At 33.4% G+C, this 24,687-nt stretch overlaps 2 protein-coding genes across 2 annotated transcripts in view; one reads left to right on the top strand and one right to left on the bottom strand.

Moving 5' to 3' along the window:
- Window positions 1–557: 557 nt before the first annotated feature.
- LOC117180397 lies at window positions 558–8,223 on the bottom strand. The gene is made up of 4 exons (XM_033372883.1): window positions 8,035–8,223; window positions 1,464–1,556; window positions 935–1,044; window positions 558–790 (listed from the first exon to the last, which is right to left on the bottom strand). Exons 1-4 carry the CDS (start codon window positions 8,117–8,119, stop codon window positions 695–697), a joined length of 384 nt encoding a protein of 127 aa, XP_033228774.1. The 5' UTR covers window positions 8,120–8,223; the 3' UTR covers window positions 558–694.
- A 53-nt stretch (window positions 8,224–8,276) lies between these two features.
- The window catches only part of LOC117180706, a 78,709-nt gene continuing 62,298 nt past the window's right edge, over window positions 8,277–24,687 (top strand). Inside the window, exon 1 of the mRNA XM_033373194.1 lies at window positions 8,277–8,380. Within this exon, the coding sequence (XP_033229085.1) occupies window positions 8,277–8,380 (104 nt within the window). The remainder of the gene's footprint in view (window positions 8,381–24,687) is intronic.

Raw genomic sequence — 24,687 nt, 5'->3', positions numbered from 1 at the left:
AATGTAGCAAATGGAATTGGGTGAAACTATGGAAGTATAAGTAGTCAAGATAAAGAAAAAGATAGGGAGGAGAAGTAAGGGAGCGAGGGGAAATTAAAAGGCAAGTACTAGCTGTAGAGTGGATTAATTAGGGGATGCAAAGTAGGGACAGTAATTGTAAGTGAGAGCAAGCAGGGAAAACGATTAGAAATCAAAGTGAGTGAGAGCAGTGACGTAAGATCTTTAAAAGAAAATTAGAAAACGAATAATATCAGCTGGGAAAGTAAAGAAAGGGAACGCAGATAAGGAAAAATTTATGGACGGGAAGAATTGGTAAAGTGAGGGGAGGAAAAGCAGAGGAATACATAGAGGATGGGAATAAGAAAAGGGAGGTGAGATAAAAGTAGGAAAATTATGGGAGAGGAAGTAGACGAATTAGGAAAAATAAGAGAAGGGAAAGTACGAAAGGTAAAAATAAAATATGGGGGTGATCAGGGAATTGTTGGAAAATAAGGGAATTAGTTATAGTCAGGAGGGTAAGGGGTGTAGAAGTAGGTAATTTCATAAAAAGATTAAAGTTCTCTTCAAAGTGACATTTATTTTATGGGTTATAATCTGTAATTACATATTACAAGTATACAACTTCAGTTTTAAAATCTCATTTGAAGCTTTAGTTGCAATGTTAGGCCGGATCCCATTTTTCTTTAAATTTGTTTTACGGGCAATCCGCGAGCGCAACGCATTTTAAAAAAGGTTTAGTTTGATCCTGATAAAACCTAGGTTTACACTTACATGTATCCCTCTTACATCCCTGTTTAAATAAAATAATTAAGTGTATAATTAAGAATTACCCAATTAAAAATTATATAACACTATGTTTAAAATCTCAATAATTTAGATGCATTTGTAATTTCATAAAAAAGTTAATAGTTTGTTTATTTTTATGTTTACTTACTGGCTCCCCTTGATTTGTATCACATATATCAGGTTTGCATGTAGATATACAACTTGCTTTACATTGAAGTGATTCATTTTGTCCACAGGGTTGTGGTGCTGGTGGTGCTTCTTTTAAAATTAAAAAAATTAAATTAACAATCAGAAATTTTTTTTTCAATTTTAGTAATTCATTAAATTCAAAAGAAAATCTATCTAAAAAAGATTAATTTTCTACTATGAAATATTTATTCTTAACCATGAAGATTATATTTCAAATAATAAAAGTGAATTCTTAACAAAATATATGTATTTCCAACTGAAGAGTTAAATTTCTAATTTAAAAAAATTAATTTTGAACAAGATTGTTGCATCCTTGACTAAAACCGATTAATTTTAAAGGAAACATTTTAAACAAATATGGGATATTCGAATTTTCATTCAAAATAATTAATTTTTATTCTTTTAAAAGAAAATTTTTTTAAAACAGTTGAAAACAATGTTCTTCATTAAAAAAAATTTTATAGTGAAGTAACTTCCATAAAACTTACTTATTTTAGTTGCAGCCATGGCTGATGCAATTATAGCGAAAAATTGAACTGTCAAAATAGGAGACATTTTGATCACTCTCTTTTTCTCTATATCTGAAAAGCAAAGTTAAAAATATCTTAAATTAAAATGCGCTCTTGCAAGCTGTTTTATGACCTTCGAATATCATAAATTTTTAAGCCGTCATAATTTCATTCCATACTAAATTTTATTCGAAAAATGTACGGAACTTTAACGAAAGAATTAAACAAATTATTATCAAAGTCGCGACTTTGGTAGAGATTGGGACCTTTTTTAAGCAAGTTTATACACTTCTTTATTTTCGAAGCATTTACAAAGACGTTCAAAAACTAAGGGACACTATAAGTATTGTTATTATCATTATCATACAATAAGAAACCTCCATTTACTGAAGTGGGGTGGGACTGACGTTATAAATTTATGATGGTTGTGCATTTCATAACCACATCATTACTCCTTTCCACCTCTGCACATTCCTCCAACCATTGCTCAACTTTTGCATCACCTTTCCCGCACAATTTACAAATTCTCTTCTCTCTAGAAAACCAGAACCTATTATAATTCTCCATGCAACCGCATCTCATTCTCGCTATAAGTTCCTGACTTCCTTGCTCTCCTGTCTCCCACAAATATTGCGCTCTCTCCCTTGGCATAATCCACACATAGTTCCCGCTAAACCTTGAATCTCTTATTCTCTTCTCTCCTTCTACCTTCTCTTTCTCCATGCCATTCTTTTGAACCAAGTCATATACCTTCCTTTCTTCCTCGTGCATCTTTCTCACTTCATCCATCTACAATTCATTCATTCTAAAATACCTTTCCCATTCCATCTCCATCTTTGCACTACAACGTCTGTTCTTCCTCTCCCATTAACACTCCTTAACAAGCTTATTTCCCCCCTCTTCCAAAAATTTCTCCTCATATTTACACGCTCGACTCCCTGTTATATTTCCTAAACTCGTTCTTCCTGTCTCCCTTCTGACAATATAGTTCGGCGTATTCCTTGCCAACCCCAGTGTTCAATTTTAATACCTCTCCTGAATCCTATTTACCTCCTCACTTACATTTCAACCCCACACCTTCACTCCGTAAAATAAAACATTCAACACTAGCAAATCAAACAATTTTATTCTTTTTACAAAATCATCTGCGAATAACCTCTTCCCCAGTTCCTACACCTGCCTCATCACTACATTTGCCCTTATAACCCTCTTTTTTATGACCATCCCCTCCCTGATTTCTTCGAAACAGAAAGCCCAGGTACACAAACTCGTTCACCTCCTGCAGCGCTTTGCCCTTCCACTTCCACTCCCCACCCTTATCTCTCCCACCTCCTTTCCTGAACACCATAACTTTCGACTTGTCCGGATTTCATTCTAATCTATTTTTGTCTAAGTATCTTCTTAACCTTTTCATCATCTCCTTCAAAGCCTCCTTGATCTTTGCTATTAGCACTATGTCATCTGCATATGCGAGTGATCATATCCTGACTCCTCCTACCCTAACTCCTCCTACCTTTCCGGCCGCTAGATTACTTTCTATATGCTCGATCAAAATTGCAAAAAGCTTTGGGCTAAGCGGGCACCCTTGCCTCAACCCTCTGTCCATCCCAAATCCCTCAGAGATTCCCTGTCCTCCTTTCACCCTATTTTTGTCTCCTCGTTCACCTCCCTTACCCTCAAGATCAGGCCCATATTCACTACCCTCACTTGCATTGCCTCCCACAACCTCCCCCTATCCACTGAAGGGAATGCGCTCTCTATATATACAAAAAACGCGTACACTTTGGCACCCTTTTTGGTTAGTTCTCTTTATACCACGTGCTCCATGACGTAAAAATGTTGTCAACAGTACTTCTTCCCTCCCTAAAGCCCGCCAGTGCCTCTAAAAATATTCCTTCACTTTCAACGTCCTTGCGCAGCCTATCTGCCAACTCCATCGCGTATATTTTTAACGCAGTATTCATTAGCACAATTTCTCTATAATGTTCCTGCTTATCTCTATCCGCTTTCTTATACAGTGGTACGATCAACCCCTCCCTCCACCCTCTTGGGAATCCCTCCCTATTCACACTTTCCTTACTGCCCCCTTCGGCCTCTGCGTTACCTCTTTTGTGCCAAACAGCCACGCTTCGTTTTCTACTCCGTCCAGCCCTGCTGCCTTAGATTCTTTCAATTTCATTCTCCTCTTCCTTTAGCTCCTCTCCATCTACCTACCTTATTCTTTTAATCACCTCATCTCTCTTTCGCGTATCAGACCCCTGAAATGAATCCTCAAAAACTTTCCTCCAATCGTCTCTTACTATCTTCGCACTTATCCCCACCTTTCGTTTTCTAAACCTATTAATTAATTCCACACGACACCTTCTGTTTTAACACTTCCAAACTCCTCTTCCAGCTATTTTTCCCTTTTTCTGCTCTTTCTTTTTACACATCGCCCTAAACTCCTTCCTCACTTCTACGTACTCCTCCCTTTTCGCGGTTTCTTGCTTTCACTTCCTTTACTTCTTTTTCACCTTTCTCTTCGTAATTTTACATTCCCTATCCCACCATGGCTTCACCATTCCTTTCTTATTATTCCTAAATACCTATCACCGATACACCCATCTTACTCACATACGAATATTCTCCATCTTCGTCCTCTTTTACCATACCATTCGCCAAAGCCCAGCCTCTGTCCTATATCCAGTCTCTTAGAATCTGCCCCTCTTAATTTATTATCTTATCCTTAGATTTTCTTCCAAAGCTCTCCCCTTTCAGGTGTAGGTCCTCGTCCCCTCCAATTCTCACATTAGAGGCCCCCTCAGTATCACTATATCCTCCTCTGTCTCCTAGTAGGTTTTCCACCCTTACTTTAATCCTGTCCATTCCGTCCTTATTGTACACAGTCACAAACTTATACATTACTTTTCCAATCACAACAAATTTCTAAAGATACCTCCAGAAATCCTCATCTTTATTTTTTACACCTGCTACGTTTCAGTACAGTACCTTTAAAACTCCGCCACCCTGTTTCACTTCCACCCCCCTACTTCCCACGAAACAAGTTCCCCTGAACTTCCTTCGACACCTTCTTTTCCTCGTCCTATACCCACATTTTGTTGTCTATTTTTATTTTGCGATACCCTGCCTTTACCGCTCTGCCTTCACTCCTCTACTTCCTAGCTCTGTCATTTAGCATTCTCTGCAGATTCCTTTCCTTCCTCTTCGAAACTTGATTTATCAAAACCTTTTCGTCCTTCATTCTATTTCATTTACGCATTATCCCAATTTTTCTTCTCATCTCTCCAATTCCTGCACCGCCCTTATACTGTCCCTATCCGCTCTCTCCTCCTCTTTATTACAACGCTCTCCCCCTCTCTCTTCTATCATGCTTCCCACCTTCCCCAAATACCTTGAAAAAAATGCTCAGAAAGGCTCAGCCTTTTTTCGCCATTTTCTTACACACACTAATATCTTCTTCCATCTCCTTTATTTTATCCACTTTTTCCTTCCTTACCGACGCTAACTCTCATCCTCTCATCCCTTATTTTCAGGTCGTCTCTCATACTTTCCATCTGTCCGATAGCCCCCCCTTACTTCTTCCTTCAACCCTCTGATCACGCCTATCAAATTATTTTGTTTATAGAAATTGAAAAACCATGAATCTTTATAGAATTGTTTGAAAAATTGTAAAAAAATAACAAAAAAAGCATCGAGTTATTTCTCAGAAAAATCTAGAGATGTTTTTTTTTTTTTGATACGATAATTAGTTTTTTTAATTAATTACACCACTTGCTAATACATAAATGTAAAAACCGTGAAATTTATGAATTTGGGTGAGAATTTATCTTTCATAGTTGCAATTTAATCGCCGTGATTAAGAATTCATATTCCTTAGTAGAAAATTAATCTTTTCTGGATTAAATTTTTTTTAGTTTTGATAAGCTTATAAAATTTGAAAAAAATGTTTAGAATTTTGACAAATTTTTGAAATTTTACAGTTTTTGTTCATTCAATCTTATATTTAAACATATTTTAAATGTATTTCGCGTTTGCAATGCTTATTTATAAACTAAAAATCTTTCGCTTTAAAAGATGTAACTCTTCTAATAAATATGTCGAATTGAATTAAAAAATCGTTAAATTTAAAAAAAAAGTGAAATATTAACAAAACGGATTAATTTTTAAATAAAAAGGACAATTGAAAAAAATTCATGCAATAGTTAAATTCTTATCTGAAAAAGGTTATTTTCCAGTCAAATAGGTTAATATTAACTCGAAGAAGAATAATTTTCAACGGGGAAATGTGAATTTTCAACTATAAAAATTAATTTTTAGCTAAGAGAGATAAAGTCTCAACAAATCAATCAATTAAATTTTTAACCTTAAATCTGAATTTTCAACAAAATAGTTGCATCCTCGACCAAAACAGACTCATTTTTGGTCAAACGATTGCAACATATAAATTAGCACGAAAAAAATAAGTTTGAACCAAATAGTTGAATGTTCAACCAAGAACATTAACTTTATGAAAAAGATCAAATATTTTCTTAACATTATAAAAAAATTTTAATCAAAATTTATTATGAAGTCCAAGATAAAATAAGTGAGCCGATTATTAAATGTTCGGCTAGTTCAGCCTCGTCTCTGTAAATTGATAGGGGGGCTAGTTCTTAGAACTCGCGAAAATTTTAAATAACTAAATTTTGATTATTATCAAATGATTAAATTTATGAAAAGAATTCCTGAAATTAAAATCCAGAATTTAACGACCAAATTTGGGCAACCACCACAAAATGTTCACATTGAAATCTGAAAAAAAAAGAAAACACCTCTGCCCCTTCTTTCTCCCTTAAAAAGGAAAAAAGAAGAAAAGGAAATTATTTATCTTTACTTTGGATGGAAATAAAAAGGAGGGAAAAAAATAAGAAGGCAACCAACCAAGTCCCTTTCCTTCTCTTTTTTATTTTTTTCGTCCTCTTTATTCCCACCATCATCAAATCCCAATATAAACATTTAAAAAAATGTAATAATAACCAACGATTCGGCACTCATACAGCACCCTTATTGAGGCAAAAAATTATATAATATAAAATAAAACAGAATAAAAATACAATAAAATGGAAATAAAAATAAAAATAACATAAAAAGAAAAAAAATTAAAAAATAAATAAATAAAATAAAATAAAAATTTGTTCCTAGCAGGAACAGCACACCTGCCACGATGCTGTCTTACTGACTGCTGTATGAGTGCAAAGAAGGGGCAGAGGTGTTTTCTTTTTTTTTTTTTCAGATTCCAATGGGAACATTTTGTGGTGGTTGCCCGAATTTGATCGTTAGATTCTTGATTTTATTTGCAGGAATTCTTTTCATCAATTTGATTATTGGACGTTAAAAAGAGATTTTACATTGGATTGTTTTCCTATTTACATATCCTAAATTTTGATGATTAAATTTATTCCATCATTAAATTATTACTAGGTTTCAGGGTTGTTAGCGTGAGCAATTGATAGTTACAAAACACAGGAGTGAAGAAATCACGAAATTGTGACAAAATAGCGAAATTGATTCGATTTTAATATTGCAGTCGATTCTTCGTTTGTTTTTTGAAAACTAAATAATAGGGTTAGATAACACTAATTACTTAAATAAGAATATATTTTTGGAAGTTAGAGGGACAATATTCTAAACTAAATTCAATGGGAGTGTATAACAATTTACAATAAAAACAATAATCTTTAGGAGATTTTAAGTGGCAATGTGCAAACAATAGGGAAAAATTGAAAACAGTATAGTATAGCTTTCTTATTTTTAAAACTATTTGCTTTAAAAATGACAAAGGATAAGTTTTTTTTCAATATCTAGAGATCTGAACTAAACAATTTCAAAAATTATGAGTATGTGGTATGACTTTTCTGTTAAGGCAATAATGCAGGATTCAAGAAAAAGACTGGCTTTAGGTCGTTAGAAGTGTCAGTCAGAAAACCTTGGAATTTTGTATCATCTTTCCATAAAATTTTATTTAAAAATTTAGCAAAGTTAAGTTTTAAAAAAAATTATGAAAAAGGCAGCGAAACAAAATATGAAACATGCACTGTGACTTAATAAAAAAATGAACTACAAAGATGGAAAGCATTATTAAAGAGAACATCCAAAATTTGGCAGGAAGATAAGTTTTGACCAAAAGTAGATAAGGTTGATTTCTTTAATGTCGTTCAAAGTTTCAAACATTACCTCTAACAAATTTGTCTTTTTCCGTTTCAATACTTCCTTCTGACTTTGCAGTTCAACTTTTCATTAAGCTACAGTCCATGTTTCAAATTTTGTTCCACTCCTTTTTTATATATAACATTTTTAATACGAAGTGTGCTGAACTTGTGTTTTTTTAAATTGATAAATATATAATTTTAAAAATTAAAAATTGCTATTCATCTCTTATCATCTCCAAATATTATTATAACATTCTAAACTAAATGAAAACTAAAATTGTAAAATTCTAAATGTGGAAATAATAGGACAAAATATACATACAACAGGCAATTCATTTCAAAATAAAGTAAAGAATATTTACCTCTACTAAGGGCATAAAATGAACGAAGCTTTTTCGAGTCACACAAGGAATACTCCGAAATCTCACAAAACTTTACAAATTTCATTTTGACAGTTGTAAGGTTGCTGCTTCAGTAGCTGTCCGACCAAGAATGATAATTTTTCCGCAGTGCCTCTAGAACGTGGCGTTTTTCGGCCCCCACCACTCTTTCGACTGGGAGCAATTTATGCAAACGTAGCGTATCGGTGAGTCGGCTATGTTACATGTTGCGTAGACCGCCTCGTGTCAAGTCGAAAATTCTGAGCACGAACTCGAGCTCGCCCGCATCCACGATTCCCTTTCCGTGGCCATTAGGATCAATTTTAAGGTAAAATTAATTTTTTAGGTTGTCAAAAGAATGAAGAAAAGTTTATGGGAACATTTTTAATCATTTTTCGTAATTGATATTTCAAAAGAAAATTGAAAATAGATCTGAAAAGATTTTCAATTCTTTCCTAAAATTTAAAAAAATTTATATTGGCTTCAAAAAAGTTCTTTTAAATTTGAGTAAGTTTATGAGATATTCCGAAACTTGTAAACGAAACCAAAATAATAAAAACCTGTACATATTTTTCAAGAATTTTGTGAGGTTTTACAAAAGGAAAAAATTTGTTTTGGTTCGAGGAATAATGAAAAGAAATTTATTTCGACAAATTATTTTAAAGAGATTATTTGAAAACATTACAAAAGATTTCAAAAGTGGTTGAAGAAGATTCTAAAAGATTTTAAAATCATTTTTTTTCATTTTTCTGAATTAAAAAAAAATCATAAATAAATAAATGCAATAATGTAAAAATATTAAAAGATTTAGAAATTCTTACAAGATTTGAAAGAAAGAATTTTTTTAATATTGTTGTGAAAATTTTCCAGATCTTTCTTATATTGAAAAAATAACTTTGAGATAAAATTCAGAAAAGGTTTTTAAACATATCAAACAAATTCCTAAAATTTCAAAACAAGTATAGAAAATTTTGAAGCAAAATATTTGAAGTCTATAAAATTAAAAAAATTATAAATTAAAAAATTATTATCAAGAATATATTCTGACACGATTGGAACTTTAAATATTTCTTTTTATTATATTTAATAATCGCAAAAGCATTACATCGTCAAACTTTTTCATTCCACTAACGTAAAAATGTATCTCACATAGTAACTTGTAACAAAAGTAACAAAAAATTCAGAATTCGATAAACCCACAACAATTTAATTCTTTAATGTTTCGTTGACAAGATGAAAATGAATTTCTGTTACTAACCTTGTAACAAATCTAACAACAAAATTCATAACCGGCGAAGGCTAGGGAAATGTCTTTTTTTAAATTATTTATTAAGATATATAAAAGAATATATATTTTCTTAAAGCAAAAGTCAGCCTTTTCGATTCCTCTCAGAATTTCTGTAATGTAGCATGTAAGAAAACTAAGAAAAACTTAAACAATCGCGAAACCTAGCAAACCATTTTTCTTTCTTGAAATATTTCTGGCAAGATTAAAATAACACAAGATATTTTCTTGTCGCAAAATTTGCGCAATTAAAGTCTTATCAGAATTTATGTCACATAACGCATCACAAAAGTAACAAAAAGGCTAAGAAATCAAGAAATCCAGAAAAATTTATTTCTTTAAATTTGTTTGGCAAGATTAAAATGAAGTTGCACCTATTATAATAATAAAACTCACCCTTTATGATTTCTCTGGCAATTTTTGTTACGTAATTTGCCAGAAAAATAAAGAAAAGACTAAACTTTTTAGAAATCAGCAAAATTTCTTCCTGGAAAACTCTTAAACAAAGATTTAAATAGAAAAATACATTTTTTGAGGACAGAAATTATCCTGATCGATTTCTCGTAAACATTCTTTCACACAGTTTTCAACAAAAGTAACAAAAGGAACTGAAAGTTCGAGAAACTCAGCAAAAATTTCTTTCTTGAAAATTTGTAAGAATAAAATAACACAACACCTTTTCTAATAGCCAAAGGCCCAAATTCGGTTCCTATGAGAATTCTTGTTACATAAATTTTAAAAAATTGGAGAAGATCACTCGTAACAAAACTTACAAACAATCTGAACACTCACGAAACCAAACGTAATTGCTTTCTTGAAAATTTGTGTTCAAGATTAAAACACCTTTTCCAAAAACAAAAATCATTCTTCAAACATTCTTCGAATATTCTTCAAACAAAAAATATTCTTTCATAGTTTCTGTTACATAATTTGTAACGAAACGAACAACAAACTGTACATTCGCAAAAGCCCCGAAAATTGCTTTTTTCAAAGTTTGTAAGCAAACATAATATAAGATAATATCTTTACAGAAATAAAAAAAGTAACAAAACTAAGAAAAGTACAAGAAAATTGAAAATTTAAGAAATGTCTAAATTTTCTTTCTTGAAAACTTCCTAGCAACATTGGAATAACGCAACAACTTTTTTAACAATAAAAGTTATTATTTTCGATTCCTTATAGATTCTTTGTTACATAATGTGTCACAAAAGTAACATGATGTTATCTCTAGAAATGAGTAAAATTTTCACTCAGGACCTATTTGCAACATTTGAGGCAAAAAAATTAGGATTGTGTCAAAGCAATAAGGTTGGAATAGATTTGAAATTTTTTTACTATTACTTATACATTTTTTAGAAGTAAGCTGCTTTATTGTACATTACATTTTATTGCGAAAGCTCGAAAGATTGTGACACAGAAGTTTTGAAAAATATCCAACTTATCACATCGCCAGAGATTAAGAATTTTTTATTTTTCACAAGATAACAATTTTATTGTCTGCTTAAATTTTATGAAGAAACAAAGTATTCTGTCGCAGCCATTAGAAACATTATCAAACTTATGACTTGCACAGAGATTGGAAATTCTTCCAAACAAAATTCATAAATTCTTTGTACGTTTAAAATGATTTAAAAATATAAAAATATATACTAAAGCTTTGTAATCACGCAAGGAGAAAATAAAAGCCTGCCGGAAGGAATAATCGGAAACATTTTTTTCACGCATACATATTTTAGAAGTGAACGGTTGTATTGCACATTAAATTTTATTAACAGATTTTTTTCTTAAAACTGACTCAAATTTGGCTCAAAGCGAGAATACGGGATCAAAAATGTTTATAAACGTCTAGCTTCAACATTAAAATATCAGTCACAAATTTAATTTAAAAGCCACACAAAGAAATTGACAATTTTCCGAAAAAACCTAACCGTACCCATTCCTCAAGAACTATTTGTAATTTCTATCAGCGCAGATGATATCTGCATATTTTATTAATTTTCTTTGTGAAAATCACAGTTATCATGAAATTCATGAAAAGATTATCTCTTCATAATTAATAATTTAACAATTCATTCATTAGTCAATTATTTAATTTTGTATGTCATCAATTGCATAATTACCAAATTAATTTGGTTATATAGTATATTGTTTTATTACCAAAAAGCAAAAATAATTTTCTCGTTTGTGATGATTAGTTTATCATTTTTTTGCTTTTTTAAACTATAAAATAAGACAACGTTATACAATTAATTTATTCAGTAACATTTTTTATAAACAATTAATTACAATATAAAATCAGCTACTTTATATTTTTTTTTTTAATTGACTTTCGACAACAAATATTCCCTATGGCTCTACTGCAGAGCCAAAGAGTCGCTACAAGCTTCTTGAACTTGTTTTCCAAGTTCCCGGTTCATGACAGCTTCTGATCCAGAATGACTCCTGGATATTTAGCTCGTTCTTTGATTTCCAGTTGTTGTCCTTTCAGTTTTTAAGTTCTCGTGGTTCCAAACTTATACCTTCTGATGAATACAACAGCGTCCGTCTCACTCGGATTGACTGATAGTCCAGTCTTCTTACACCATGAATCTACGTACTATTCTTAATGCTTGCTGTATTACTCCAAAGGGCACATCCAGATGCTGGCCGCACACGGTAAACAGTTTATCATCCGCAAAGTCTATAACGTGGTGGTCCTGACTCATGAGCAGATGAAGCAGTTCATCTACTACCAGGTACCACAGCAGGTGTGATAAAACACTTCACTGTGAAATTCCCGAGTCAACAGTTCCACATCAGGTGGTATCGTCTTCAGTCGCAGTTACGATCCTGTAGAACATCTCTCCAGAGGTGTAGTTAAAAGCCTCTTCAGTGTCATGAAAGGTTTCAATCGCGAGGCCTCTCTTTTCAGGCGTGTTGTTGCTTGTGAAGTGGCATACTTTACAAGATCTTACCGCTGATATATCTGTGCACAAGTCTTTAAAGAGTTTTTAATAGAAAAGATGTGACGCTAATGGGGCGAAAATCTGTGGGTGACGCACGCCTGATCCTGCCTGCTTTCGGATTGAAAACTACTTTCGCAACCCTTCATGCCATCGGAACATAACCCATTGTCAGACTAGCCCTAGCAAGTCTCACAATCAGCCCTATGATGATCTCACCAGCCTTCTATAATAAGACTAGATATATGTTATCCGGACCAGGAGAATTGTAAAAACTGAAGGACTTCAGAGCCCACCGAACCCTGGCTGGGGTAACAATTTCGTTAGCTAGCCGCCGCTTCGGGCCCAGTTGGGCCTCAAGCGGCCTTGATTGCCTTGAAGGTGCCGTCGCCTCTTCTCCTAACTTTGTGAAGCCCGGAAAAAGTACCTTGCTTAAGTGAGGTAAGGTGTTTCTGTAAAAATCTGAGTATCTCCCAGCGGGCAACTTCAGAATACCGAGAATGGCATTCGGATTTCGAGAAAGCAGCTTACCCAATGTAGCCGCCTCTGCTCCTTCCTCGATGTCTCTGCAAAAGTTGGACCAGCTCGGCCTCCATCTCCTGGATATCCGCGTCTCTAATTAACCTGCACACCTTTGAAAATACACTTCGTAGTTCCGTGAAAAACTGATCTCAGTACGTTCTTCTTGAATTTCTGGCCCATTTAGGGCCCGTGGTTACAGTGGATTCCAACTCGAACTCTATCTGCGAGTGATCTGTAAGTGAGTTCATCTGAGACTCTCCACTTCTTGAAATAATATCTTTTTGAATATCTAACTCAGTGGTGATTATGTATTCCACTAAATCGTCACCTTTTGAGTTGAAGTCCGTACCTCCACTAGTGGATTGGCATCGCTATCATATGGAACCTAAATCGATGTCATGACTAGCCTTTTTATTTCTTTTAGGTCTGTGACTGTTCACCATCAGGTCTCTATAACATAGCTTGAGCAGCGGGACGACGTTGACTCCCTTCGCCAGTATGTAAGCCTTTGGATTGGCCGCCTTGAGTTTTCTGTAATAAAAAAACAAGCCCCACTTTAAACCCCTAATGGCATCTCGAACTCACAGCCATGCCTTTCTGTAAAACTGCAGAGGCGCCTTTGCTTTGATGCAAGTTAATTTGGGTAATAGTTAGACCGGGAGCAGTCATTTAAGTCTGCTCCTGATCTTGATCTTTCTGTGCACCGATAGGCTCCTTGTGCACTTGGCCAGCCACCTTAAAGTTTACCTGTCCAAAGTAGCAGAAGGGCCTGTTGTTAAGGACCGCAAAAACACTCGTCTGAGACTCAGGAATTTGCACAACTAGAAGATGTTTTGTTCTTTCTCCCGTTGTGTCCTCTACATGAGTCCTATCGTGCATGACCATTCGACATGACGCTGTCTTGTGTGAGCGTATTGAATCGCTTAAGCCACCGCTGGCGGACCACATAAGGGTCTTCCAGTTCACCCAAGAGCCACGCCGTAGCCTTTACCATCTTCTGAAGCAATCCAGTTCCACCAACCATAAGAGATGCGCCCTCCCAAGGCCTTATCTCGACTACCCTTTAGGTGGCCTTCCTAAATAGTTAAGACTGCTCTTTAGTCAGCATCGAGTCTGGGTAGCTCGTATCCGTTTTCAAATTCGTCAGGGGGTCAGCCCTCTAAAGAGCTGTAAAACCAGCCCTTGGGCTGCCTAGCGCCTCTTTACAGACTTAGCCTTCTTCCCTTGGCGTGGTCCCCTTGGAGCCCGTTTCTTGCTTTTGAGTCTCAGTATCAGTTATCAGCGTTGTGGTCGCCGATGTATCAGATATCACAGCTACACCACTAGCCCGCGGCGCTTGCTTCTTTAGTATCCTTTTCAGGGAGCCGCTAATGTGTTTCTTCTTATTGGGGTACTTATTGGCTGCTTCCGTTTCCGTAGCCTTATTTAGAGGAACCGTAGATCTCTTAGCTCCCGGAAGAGCTGGGTGCATAGCCGCTGCCTCAGTTTAGCATGTCGGAGAGACAGATCGAGAGGAAAGAGTTATGTTAGACCCGTTAGGACTTAACTCCTTTCTCCCCTCCGCCACAACACTTTCTCGTTCTTCTTTCGAGCTTGATTTTGCGTGATCCATTTTGGTTGCCACAAGCAGCTAAGGAAATAAAAGGTCCGCCTCTGCAGTACCCGGCATGCAGGGGTAAGCCTAATTACTTGGAGAGATCGTCCGTTGTCCCCGAGAGGCCGTCAGGACACCTTCGTAATCCCCAGGTTCCAAAGTTCCACGGGCACGGTCACTCTACACCCATTGCTTTGGGGGGGGGGGGTGGTCGCATCGAGCGAGACATTCAATGAACATCTATTCACAGGCCACCATACCAACGGAGGGTTGTTTTTTAGTCGATATGCGGGTGGTGGGTAATTCTTGTGCCGATTCCAAAAACTGCTGATCGGTCCGGAAGGGACCTGGACCCTGGGATCCAGAAAGGTCGTGTTAGCTAGGCTCTTTCATCCTTCTATCATATTATAATCATGCATAACAGGAGAGTCCGTTTATAGGGATCCTTTTCAAATCACCCAGGATAGCTCGTTTATAGGAATCCTCTCATCTATATCCATACGCAAGCAAGCCGAAAGCATTTTTGGACCACCCTAGTATGAAGGTTGTTAACACGAAATGATATTGCACTTTGTTCTGAATACGATGATGACGATACGGATATAATCTTCTAGTTTAAATAATATTCCTCGTATTTCATAACCTGGTTTACCCTTAACGTAACTAAAATATACTAACATTCTTGTACTTAGCAGGATGTTCAAAATTATTTATTTGCGAATTTTATTACTTAAATTTACAGCCAAATAGATGCATTTTTAGAAAAAATAATTATTTTATACAAAAAAGACAAATTTTGAACAAAATACTTGATTTTTTCACAAAACAGTTAAATTGTTCCACCCTACGTTGTGAATCTTCAACAAAAAAGTTAATTTTCTATCAAATGATTGATCTTCAAAAAAGAAAATTAATTCCATATCTAAACCGACGAGTTTTGAACGAAATACATCCATTATCCACTAAATAGTTTAATTTCATACCCTTTATACGAAATTCTTAAGAAAAAAGTAAATTATCTACCGAATAGTTAATTTTTCAAATAAATATTCTAATTTTCAACAAATATTTAAATTTTCTATAAAAATAGTTAAATTCTCAACCAGCTAGTTGAACTTGAAAATAAAAAAAATTAAGATTTTACACCATATTTTTTTCGAATATAATTTAGGCGAAAAATGTTGTTGAATAAAATTTTGTCGTACCTTATGTCCTTTTATCAAAAAGTTTTTTTTCTTCAATACGTTTTTATAACTAAAGTTTATAAAACACTTGTCGCTATTTTTGGTTAAACAACTTTTGCCGTTTAATTTTGTTCTTCTCTGGTGTCGTTCTTCCAAAAATTTATTTTTCTAATTTCTAATCTTATTTTTTACAATTGAAAGAAAACCTACTCGTCGTATCTAAAAATGTTTGATAACAAATTTATAGATCATTTTAGAGTGAACAACTTTATTAACTTTAGTTCGTGCATTGTGTTGTTTTTCTAAATTTTTTTAAAATCCTATTTTTAACTATTAAAACTATGCCAAAGCAGAATCCAATATACAGGTAATCAATCTCTCAAAAGTAAAATTAGGTTTCAACTAAAAAGTACGAGTTTTCATTAAAAAATGGAACTGTTACGTTTACAATTTAGAAAATTAATTATCAACAAAAAAAAGAATTTTCTATGTGTTAAATTAAAACAGAAAAAAAAACTTTTAACAAAATTTTTAAATTCGCAGCCAAAAAGATGAATTTAAAAAATAATAAAATTAATTTTGTATATATAAGACAAATTCCTAACAAGAAAGTCAATTATGCACTTTGTAGTTAATTTTTAAAATTATTATTCTAACGTATTTTCCACAAAAGAATTAAATTTTGAAGAAATTCAATTATTATCTATATTAATTAATTGGCTAACAAATTTTTGAGTTTCTAAGCCAAAAATATGAAGTCTGAATGCAGCCAGCAATGCTTCATATTTGTTTTAAAATTTATATTTCCATTTTGAATAAAGAAAGTAGAATTTGATTAATGAATACGAATTTTCAGCAAAATAGTTGAATTCCCACATTCAAATAGGAAAGATCAATTTTCAATTGAAAATATAAATTTTCAACCAAAAATGGTTTTGTAATCTTTTCAGTTAAAGACCGATTTCTTCTTCTTTATTCATAATGTATTCCCTAATGGTTTACATGACTTCCATTCCTTACAATCTTTCCGCCTATATATAAATATAATTTTTCACAATCTAACATTGCCATTACTTACCATCTTTACGCTTCTAATCTAAGCGACTTCCGTTTTCGTTTTCTTTCACTTTTTAATACCTCTATTTGTCTCTTTTCACATGCATTCTTTTATTCTGTCTCATTCGCTCCTCTAGCACCCTCCAACTTCTTTATCGATTCTTCTCCTGATGCATCCTCCTCTAGAATCTTAACCACATTCTCTTGCCAGCTTCCTTCATCTTCCATCCCTCTCCTACATCCTTCCCATACATGCTCTCATGCTTCCTCCTCCCATTCACATATTCTATACTTTCTGTTCTCTTGTTTTTCCCAATACATCCCTTCCTTTACCTCGATTCTAAATCTAAATCATGCTATTTTGGTCCGCCTCCTCTCTCCCCATCACTTTTCTAAATAATTTGGTACTCCTTCCTTTTTTATCATCTTATAGCAGTTATTGTATTGCCATTCCTTAATCATCCTTTATCTTTCTATTAATTGTATTTTCCTCTCCCTTTTTCCAATTCTTCATGGTTCACGACAGTCCCGTCTTGTATTTCTCTATCATTAAAGAACTAATACATAACTTATTCCTTTGCGCTTCTTCTCTAACCATATATCCTGGCGGCCTCCAGTCTGACCCTAGTGTCCACCTTACATACCTTTCTGGTAAACTCTCAATATCTTTACTTTCTTTCCATACCCACATCTCTGCACCATAACCTAATACCGGCTATACTATCGTATCAAATCACCACATTCTCCTTGTCCAATTTTTTCACCCTTTTTTTCCTATACCTCATATCTATTTCACCACCCCTGCTGCCATTCCAAATATTCAAACTCTTTTACTTCTTATAACTTTGTTTCCTTCCATCTCCCTGTCCATTCTTTCTTCGTTCCCACTCTTTTTCTAATCCTAATTATCTGTGTCTTTTCAACCTTTAAATTCAGCTTCTTCCCATTGAAGTATTTCTCAAATCCTGTAATTAATCGCTCTATCCCTTCTTCATCTTCTTCTCCTTCTTCATCCCCATCTTCATCTCTTACTTGCTCTCCTACGTTTACCCTGATTTCAGTCACTCTACAAATTTCCGATACTCTCTATATTAATCCCTCTCTTATCCCTTTTTCTAATATAACTTTTTCTATTTTGCCTCAGTCTGATGAGTCAAGCGCCGCCTTTAAGTCCACGAACATTGCTATCATTGCACCTTTTTCCCTTTTGATCCTCTTATTTACTAGCTACTTCAGAACATTTATGTTGTCCATTGCCCCCCTTTCCTTGTCTAAACCCCGACATTATTCGGTGGCTCGATCCTTTTTTCTTCAGCATCTATCTCCAATCTCTCCGACAAAACAGTTACAAATACTTTATTCAGTGTTGGCATGAGGGTCACAATCCATATAATTTTTAAACTCCTCTCCTTTGCCTTTCTTGACTAACGGTATCACTACTTCTTCTTTTTATAACTCTAGCCACCCCTATCCTCTTTATACTCGATGAGAAATTATCCATGCCTATTTCTCTAGCTCCTTCCCTCCATATTCCCACACTTCATTTGGAATCTCATCTATACCAGGTGCTTTTCCTTACATTATTCCTAAAACCTGAAATATTTTTTCCCATGTTATATCCTCTTCCTCATCTCTTTCTCTACCATATTTTTCTCTCTTTCTAAATTTTCTCTCTACTCCTCCTAGCAAATTCGGAAAATATTTCTTCCATTCTACCATTTCAATATCTTGGTTAACTCTTGTTCTGCTTTTTCTTTCTCTATTTACTACCTTATATGCCTCTTCTTTCGTCCTTGCCGTCTCCGCCTCTTCCTCAAACCTTCTATTCTCTTCCTCTTTCCTTTGATCACACAAGCCAGTATACTCTTTCTTTTTTCTCATATTATTCCCCATTACCTTTTTCTTTGCTCCACTTTCTTAATTCCTTTCCGATCTCTTTGTTTTCTCTTTATAGTCCTCATTCCATCCACTTCTACCCCCCCCCCCCCAACATATACATCATATTACATATTACATATTACATATTACAGAATATGACTGTTAATAATAAAAATAATTAACTTAAACAATGACTCTTGTTAACATTAATGATCTAGTAACTCCCTCTAATTGAAAATTGGACTAGTGGCACATTTTTTTAACCGCGACTTTGTAATTCAATTCTATGAGAAAATTGCTAAAAACAATGATAAATTGTTTGAACAATCTATGTAAACATCTAATTATCAGTATTTAATGGTATTTTATTGTACTAGAATCAATTTTCATTTTAAAAAGACTGGAAGTAAGATTATAATTAGCGCTAAAATCTCGCAAAATCCATTTCTTCACTTATTATGTTTCTTTGGGATTCTGCAAAACAGACTTATGAGGAAATGATCTAATTGCAAATTTGTGTTAAAGTCAATGGGGCTTGCGGCAAATCTAAATATAATTTCAAAAAATGGATTTATTTTTGAATGGATTTAAATACAATTTCGGTCGGTATTCATTAATATTCGAATAACAATTTTTTGATTACTCTACTATACGGAAAATAGTGTGAATTCTAAACGTTTTAAACATAAGTTCAATAGCTTTAGAAATTTGACAAAAAATGGAAGAACAAAAGTACTAAATTAACTATATTCCTTCAATTCTTTCTGATTATATGCGGGTAAAATCTTACTGTGTTTGTTTTTGATTTGTTGAATTATAATTGAAATATGTTTCTTAATTACCTTCAGAGGGTGATGATTGAGAAAAATGATTTTCCTAACAATATTAAAGTTTCCTATGTGAAATGAATAATGAGACAAACCTAGAGTTCTGTCAACTGAGTTTTTGATTACTAGAATTTTGTTTTGAAAAGGATGAGCAGAAAATAAATGTAAAATTTGATCTGAATATGTAATTTTTCTATACCAATTAGTAATAATATTAACATCCCAGCCCCTAATAACTTATGAGGTAAATGCATTAGTAATCGTCACCTTAAGCCAAATTGGCACTTTCAAATGCTGATAATTGTGCTTACAATACAATTCTTATTTTCACAATGGACTTAACCGAATAAAGTACATTTAGAGAAACTTAAAATTCATCATCGCCACTTTGATGCATTGGTGATTGGCAATAACCTTTAGGCATTAAAATAAATTGTTTGTGATATATTCTAATCAATATTGTTACACAGACTATCTGATGCAACAAGCTACCCTCTTAGTAACTGGTACCTATTAGTTACTCATATTTAAGTTTTAATACTTCAAAATCGTTTAAGCATTGTATAGTTAATAATTTCAAGGTTCTCTCGCAGAAAATGGAGGCTTTCCTTTTTCAGCCTTTTTTATTTTCTTTTTTAATCTTTGAACGCTTTCTATTTGCTTTCTGTTTAATTTCTTTCTTTTTTTGCTTTATCATTGAATCCGCCCGTTTAATTTTGGCTTCTTTTTGTTTTTTCCTCAGCCTCTCTTCTAGATTAGCTCCCAAATCTATTCTTTTTTTTTCTAGCTTTTCTTGCCTATTATTTTTTCATCTCTCATGCTTCCAATAGTAATAATTGTTAACGCTGCTCCCTTCTTTCATGATTCTTTACCCATTTATCGTCCGATGCCACTGGAGGTAATTTATCCTTTGGCTGTCGATTTTGATGAGTCTGCGCTGTTAAATTTCTTTTTTTGTGATTTTAAACCAGGCCAGGTTAATGATTTTCAAACGGGAGATGTTATTTCCCGTCTGTTTTGTCTATTGAGATAATTCTCGTGGTTTTCATTCAGATTCTCCTCAATACTACTTTGACCTTAAATTTTATTCCCGTTACTGGAAGAAATCCCGGCCTTTTCGGTAGAAAACTATTCTGCGTTTTCTTAATCAACGGATGTAGTTGTCGAGGCTGGCGGGATGTGACTTTCTACTGCAATAAAAATAGGTGCTTCACTGATTTCCTGTTCAATTTCTTGCTCCTCAATTTGGTTTTCTTCCACTTCTCCCCGGGTCACATGCATCTCTGCTTGATTGTTCTTAAAGTCCCCAATTCTTCTTTTCAAAGATAGCCAGAAGTTAAACATAGTTTTTTCTTCCACATTCCCTGAGCACAAATAGCCAAATGACTTAAAGAGATCTACTTTTTCAGAAAGCAAATTCTTTTCGTGAAACTGTAGATGGTGTTGAATGTCCTCTAGGTTCGACGACCATGTACTCATAGATCAACAGGGTTGCAGCAATTTTTAACAATCAATTACATCAGGGTTGAATAGGCGTAAGTCTCCTGCTCGAAACCCATTTCCTAAAGACTGCTGGAAATTGCATTCATTGATGGTTGCTTCCAGTAAAGAAGCAAAATGTTTGCGAGTCATTTTCTCTCTACCATTTTGCATTCGGCAGTTTTGTACGGTCGTCTTTCATTATTTCTTCAGTATACTGAAAACTCCACATCCAGTGGCTGAAGAATGTGAGTTGAATTTGGATGTAGAGCTACAAGAATTATGTGATGATCTCGACAAAACTTGCTGACTTTTATCGTTTTTTTCATTTAAAAGCCATGGATAGAAAATGTTTGAGATTAATTCGTAAAACGTTTCTTCTGTCATCCAACTATTATCAGAGGTTCCAAGGCCCCACTTTTTTGGCAGGGATGCAGCTATATCTGCAGGAACTCTTTTTTATGAAAAAAATATCATCGGAGCTGCTAGATCATCGGCAGCATTCCCTGTTATTAAAGTGGTAAGGCACTCTTCTTCGTTGCAATTAATGAAGTTTCAAACATAATTTTCACCTTTTCTGACCAAAACAAGAGTACCCTGAGGTCAGAGAAAAAATTCTGTTTTGTCACAGTCAAAGAACCGGCGAGAGTCGAGAAGAATTGAAAGATACAAGTTTGAAGTTAAGTAATCGAGGACCTCTTTGAACCAACCACGAAGTTGTTCCTCAGTTATAACACCTCGAGATATAGTCAGATTTTGAGGAACTCTTTTTTAAACCTCTGGGTGTCTTTTTAGAAATGATTCAAACCATATTCTCCCAGGTCTTTCGTTTGGGAAAATAAAAGATTTATTTAATTTAATTATTAGCAACTAATTTTGAACATAAATTTAAATCATATCACTGCCAGTGGTGTATTATTTTTTTTCAAATCATAAAAACTATAAATAATGTCATATTAGGTTTTCGTCAACGGAATAGCGCTGGAGTAAATTTGACATTTTTCTACTATTATTCACGCGAATAATAATTATTAAACTCACGATTTGGACAGAGATTGGAAATTTTTAAAACCGAATTCATAAATTTAATGTGCTTTTCAAATGATTCGAAAATATCAAAATGTTTGCTAAAACTTTGTAATCACGTAGGGAACAAATGAAAAACAATTTTTTATTATGCATAAATTCTTTTAAGGTGAACAGTTTTATTGTAAATTACATTTTATTATAAAAGCGCGAAGTATCCTTTTTCAGAAATTTCAAAAATGATCAAACTCTCTAAAAATTTTATCCTTCCCGAAAAAATAACAATATTTCTTTCACGCATACATAGTTTAGAGGGAAGTGGTTTTATTGCACATTTAGTTTGATTAGAAACTAGCAAAATATTTTTTCCCAGCAATTTAAAAAATTATCTAAGTCACGACTTTGACAGAGATAGGACATTCTTTTAAACCAAATGCGTAAATTTTCTGTAGTTTTCAAATGATTTGAAAATATAAAATTGTTTACTGAAACTTTTTAATCACGAGTGGAGAAAATCAAAACCAATTTTTATTGCGCATACATGTTTTAGGAGCAAACGATTTTATTGCACATTAAATTTTATTAGAAGCTTGTAGAACATTTTGTCGCAGTAAGTTTAACGATTATTAAACTCACGACCTGGAGGAAGAGGGGGAATTTTTCTAAAACTAATTTATACATTTTTTTAAACTTTTGAAATTAATCAAAAATATAAATATGTTTACTGAAACCTTGTGTCTTCGACCTAAGAATGGTACTCACCATTGCCTTGTTATGCAAAAACATTAAAACGTAGGTCTTTTGATTTAAAAATTCATAAAATATTCTTCAAATAAAAATTCTTAAAATTGACTTGAATTTGTCTCAAGGCGAGAATACAGAATCGAAAATATGTATGAACTTACAGCTTGAACATACAAGATATCATTCTAAAATTTCACTTGAAACTAAGATACAGAAATTGACAATTTAAACAATAATAATAATAATAATTTAACTGTACCCATTTTTCAAGAACTGACATTAATTTCTATATGCTTATATTAAAAATCTAAGTTATCTAGAAATGAGTATGACGCGTTCCAAAAATATTATTCAAAAAAGTTTAAAAAATCGTTTCTGCTTAGACTGAAATTTAAAAAAAGGAAATTTCCCATTTACAATGCTTTACAATTTTAATTGTCTTCATATTTGAATAATTTTCTTTGTGAAAGTTACATAAAAAGCATATCTCATTATATCCAATAATTTATCAATTAATCAATTAGTTAATTATTTAGTTAGTTATTGAATCAATTGCATAACTACCTAATTATTATATTTTTATATCATATTATATTCTTTATTATCAGCAAGTCAGAATAATTGTTTTGTCTGTGGTTATTAGTTAATCATATTTGGCTTTTTTAACATATAAAATAATACGACGTTATAAAATGAATTTATTCAGTGACAACCGATATTATGTAGTGAAGCGTATTATAGAAATAATTGTTAAATTTTCACGAATCGTTGGCAATTTTCTGTAGGGATTTCTATTGTTCGGCAATCTTATATCTTCGAGAATTTTATTATTCGGGAATTTTTTATTGTGGAATTTTTCATTTGGGAATTTTACAAATGGGGAATTTTGCAGTATAAAAATTAGAATATGTAAAGAAAGAAAAGGCGAGCCTAAATAAGTGGAGAAGAAGATAAAAAGAAAATGAGGTAAGGAGAATTAGTTTAAATTTGAGAAGAGTAACTGGTGGAAGTTAGGGAAAATAAGGGGGTGGTGATGTAGGGAAAGTAAAGGAAAATGAAGGGAGGAGAACTAGGTGTAGTGAGAGGTTATTACAAGATGGGAAAGTAGATGCAGCAAGCGTTAGTGAGAGGAATTAGGGGAAACTATTAGAAATAAGGATAAGTAGGAGAAGGGATGTAAAATCTTGGAGAGGAAGTTAGGGGTAGAGGAGTATCAGCTAGGAAAGCAAAAAGATGTAAAGTAGAGGAAGAAAAAGTTGTGGATGGGAAAGAATGGTGAAGTAAGATGAGTTTAAGTAGAGGAATACGTGCAGTTGAGGTGTAAGGGATGACAAGTGGAAAAACAAAGGGGCAATTATGGGAGGGAATATAAGAAAATTAGTGTAAATGTGGGTAAGGGAAGTAGGGAAGATAGAAAAAATTAGAAGGGTTGGGAAAGTCGGCGCAAATGAGAAAAGAGATGGTAGGTGAAGTTAGAAGAATTGAGGAAAGGAGAAGGAGTTACAATTAAGGGAATGTAATTAGATGTAGATCGAAAAATAGCGAGGTGGAAGGAACTAGGGGAAATTAGAAAAAATGAGGGGTAATTTTAAAGAAAGTTAAAAGTCTTCAGATTGAAGTTTATTTTGTTGATTTCAATCAGTCATCACAAATCATAAGTATACAATATAAGTTTCTTAATTTGTTTCTGATTTTTTTTTCTATTTGGAATGCGGGAAGTTTGCTCTCCTAATGCATGTGCACTTTTGTTTGCTTTTATCTTCCACAAAATGACTTTGCCAAACACATGTATTTTTCTTACATTTCCTTTTAAAATAAAATAATTAAGTATGTTATGAATAATCATCCAAGAAAGGAATGATGTAAAATGATATGATAAATCTTAATAATTTGTTTGCATCTTAAATTACATTCTTTTGACATCTAATTTTCTAATTTTCTAAAATCTTCAAATTCAATATTTCGATGCTTTGGGACTATCTCTTAAATGGTTTAGTATCTTTTCTTCTAACGTTCTCTTTTCTTCTTAAGCCTATAATTTTCAATTTTCTTCTAGTGTTGCTCTTTCCTTCATTATTTTCTAATCTTCTGAAAAATA

This window comes from Belonocnema kinseyi, chromosome 9 (assembly GCF_010883055.1).
Source record: "Belonocnema kinseyi isolate 2016_QV_RU_SX_M_011 chromosome 9, B_treatae_v1, whole genome shotgun sequence".
In the NCBI taxonomy this organism is placed as follows: Eukaryota; Metazoa; Arthropoda; class Insecta; order Hymenoptera; family Cynipidae; genus Belonocnema; species Belonocnema kinseyi.
The sequence above is the reverse complement of the archived record's forward strand: the minus strand, read 5'-3'. Positions and strand labels throughout refer to the sequence as shown.

Bases quoted from the DNA above. Each gene is read 5' to 3' on its own strand.
- LOC117180397 (XM_033372883.1), bottom strand. From the start codon at position 8,119: ATGAAATTTGTAAAGTTTTGTGAGATTTCGGAGTATTCCTTGTGTGAC. The intron at 1,045-1,463 runs GTAAGTTTTATG...TAATTTTAAAAG, and splicing joins CATGGCTGCAACTAAAATAA to AAGCACCACCAGCACCACAA. The intron at 791-934 runs GTAAGTAAACAT...TTATTTAAACAG, and splicing joins ATACAAATCAAGGGGAGCCA to GGATGTAAGAGGGATACATG.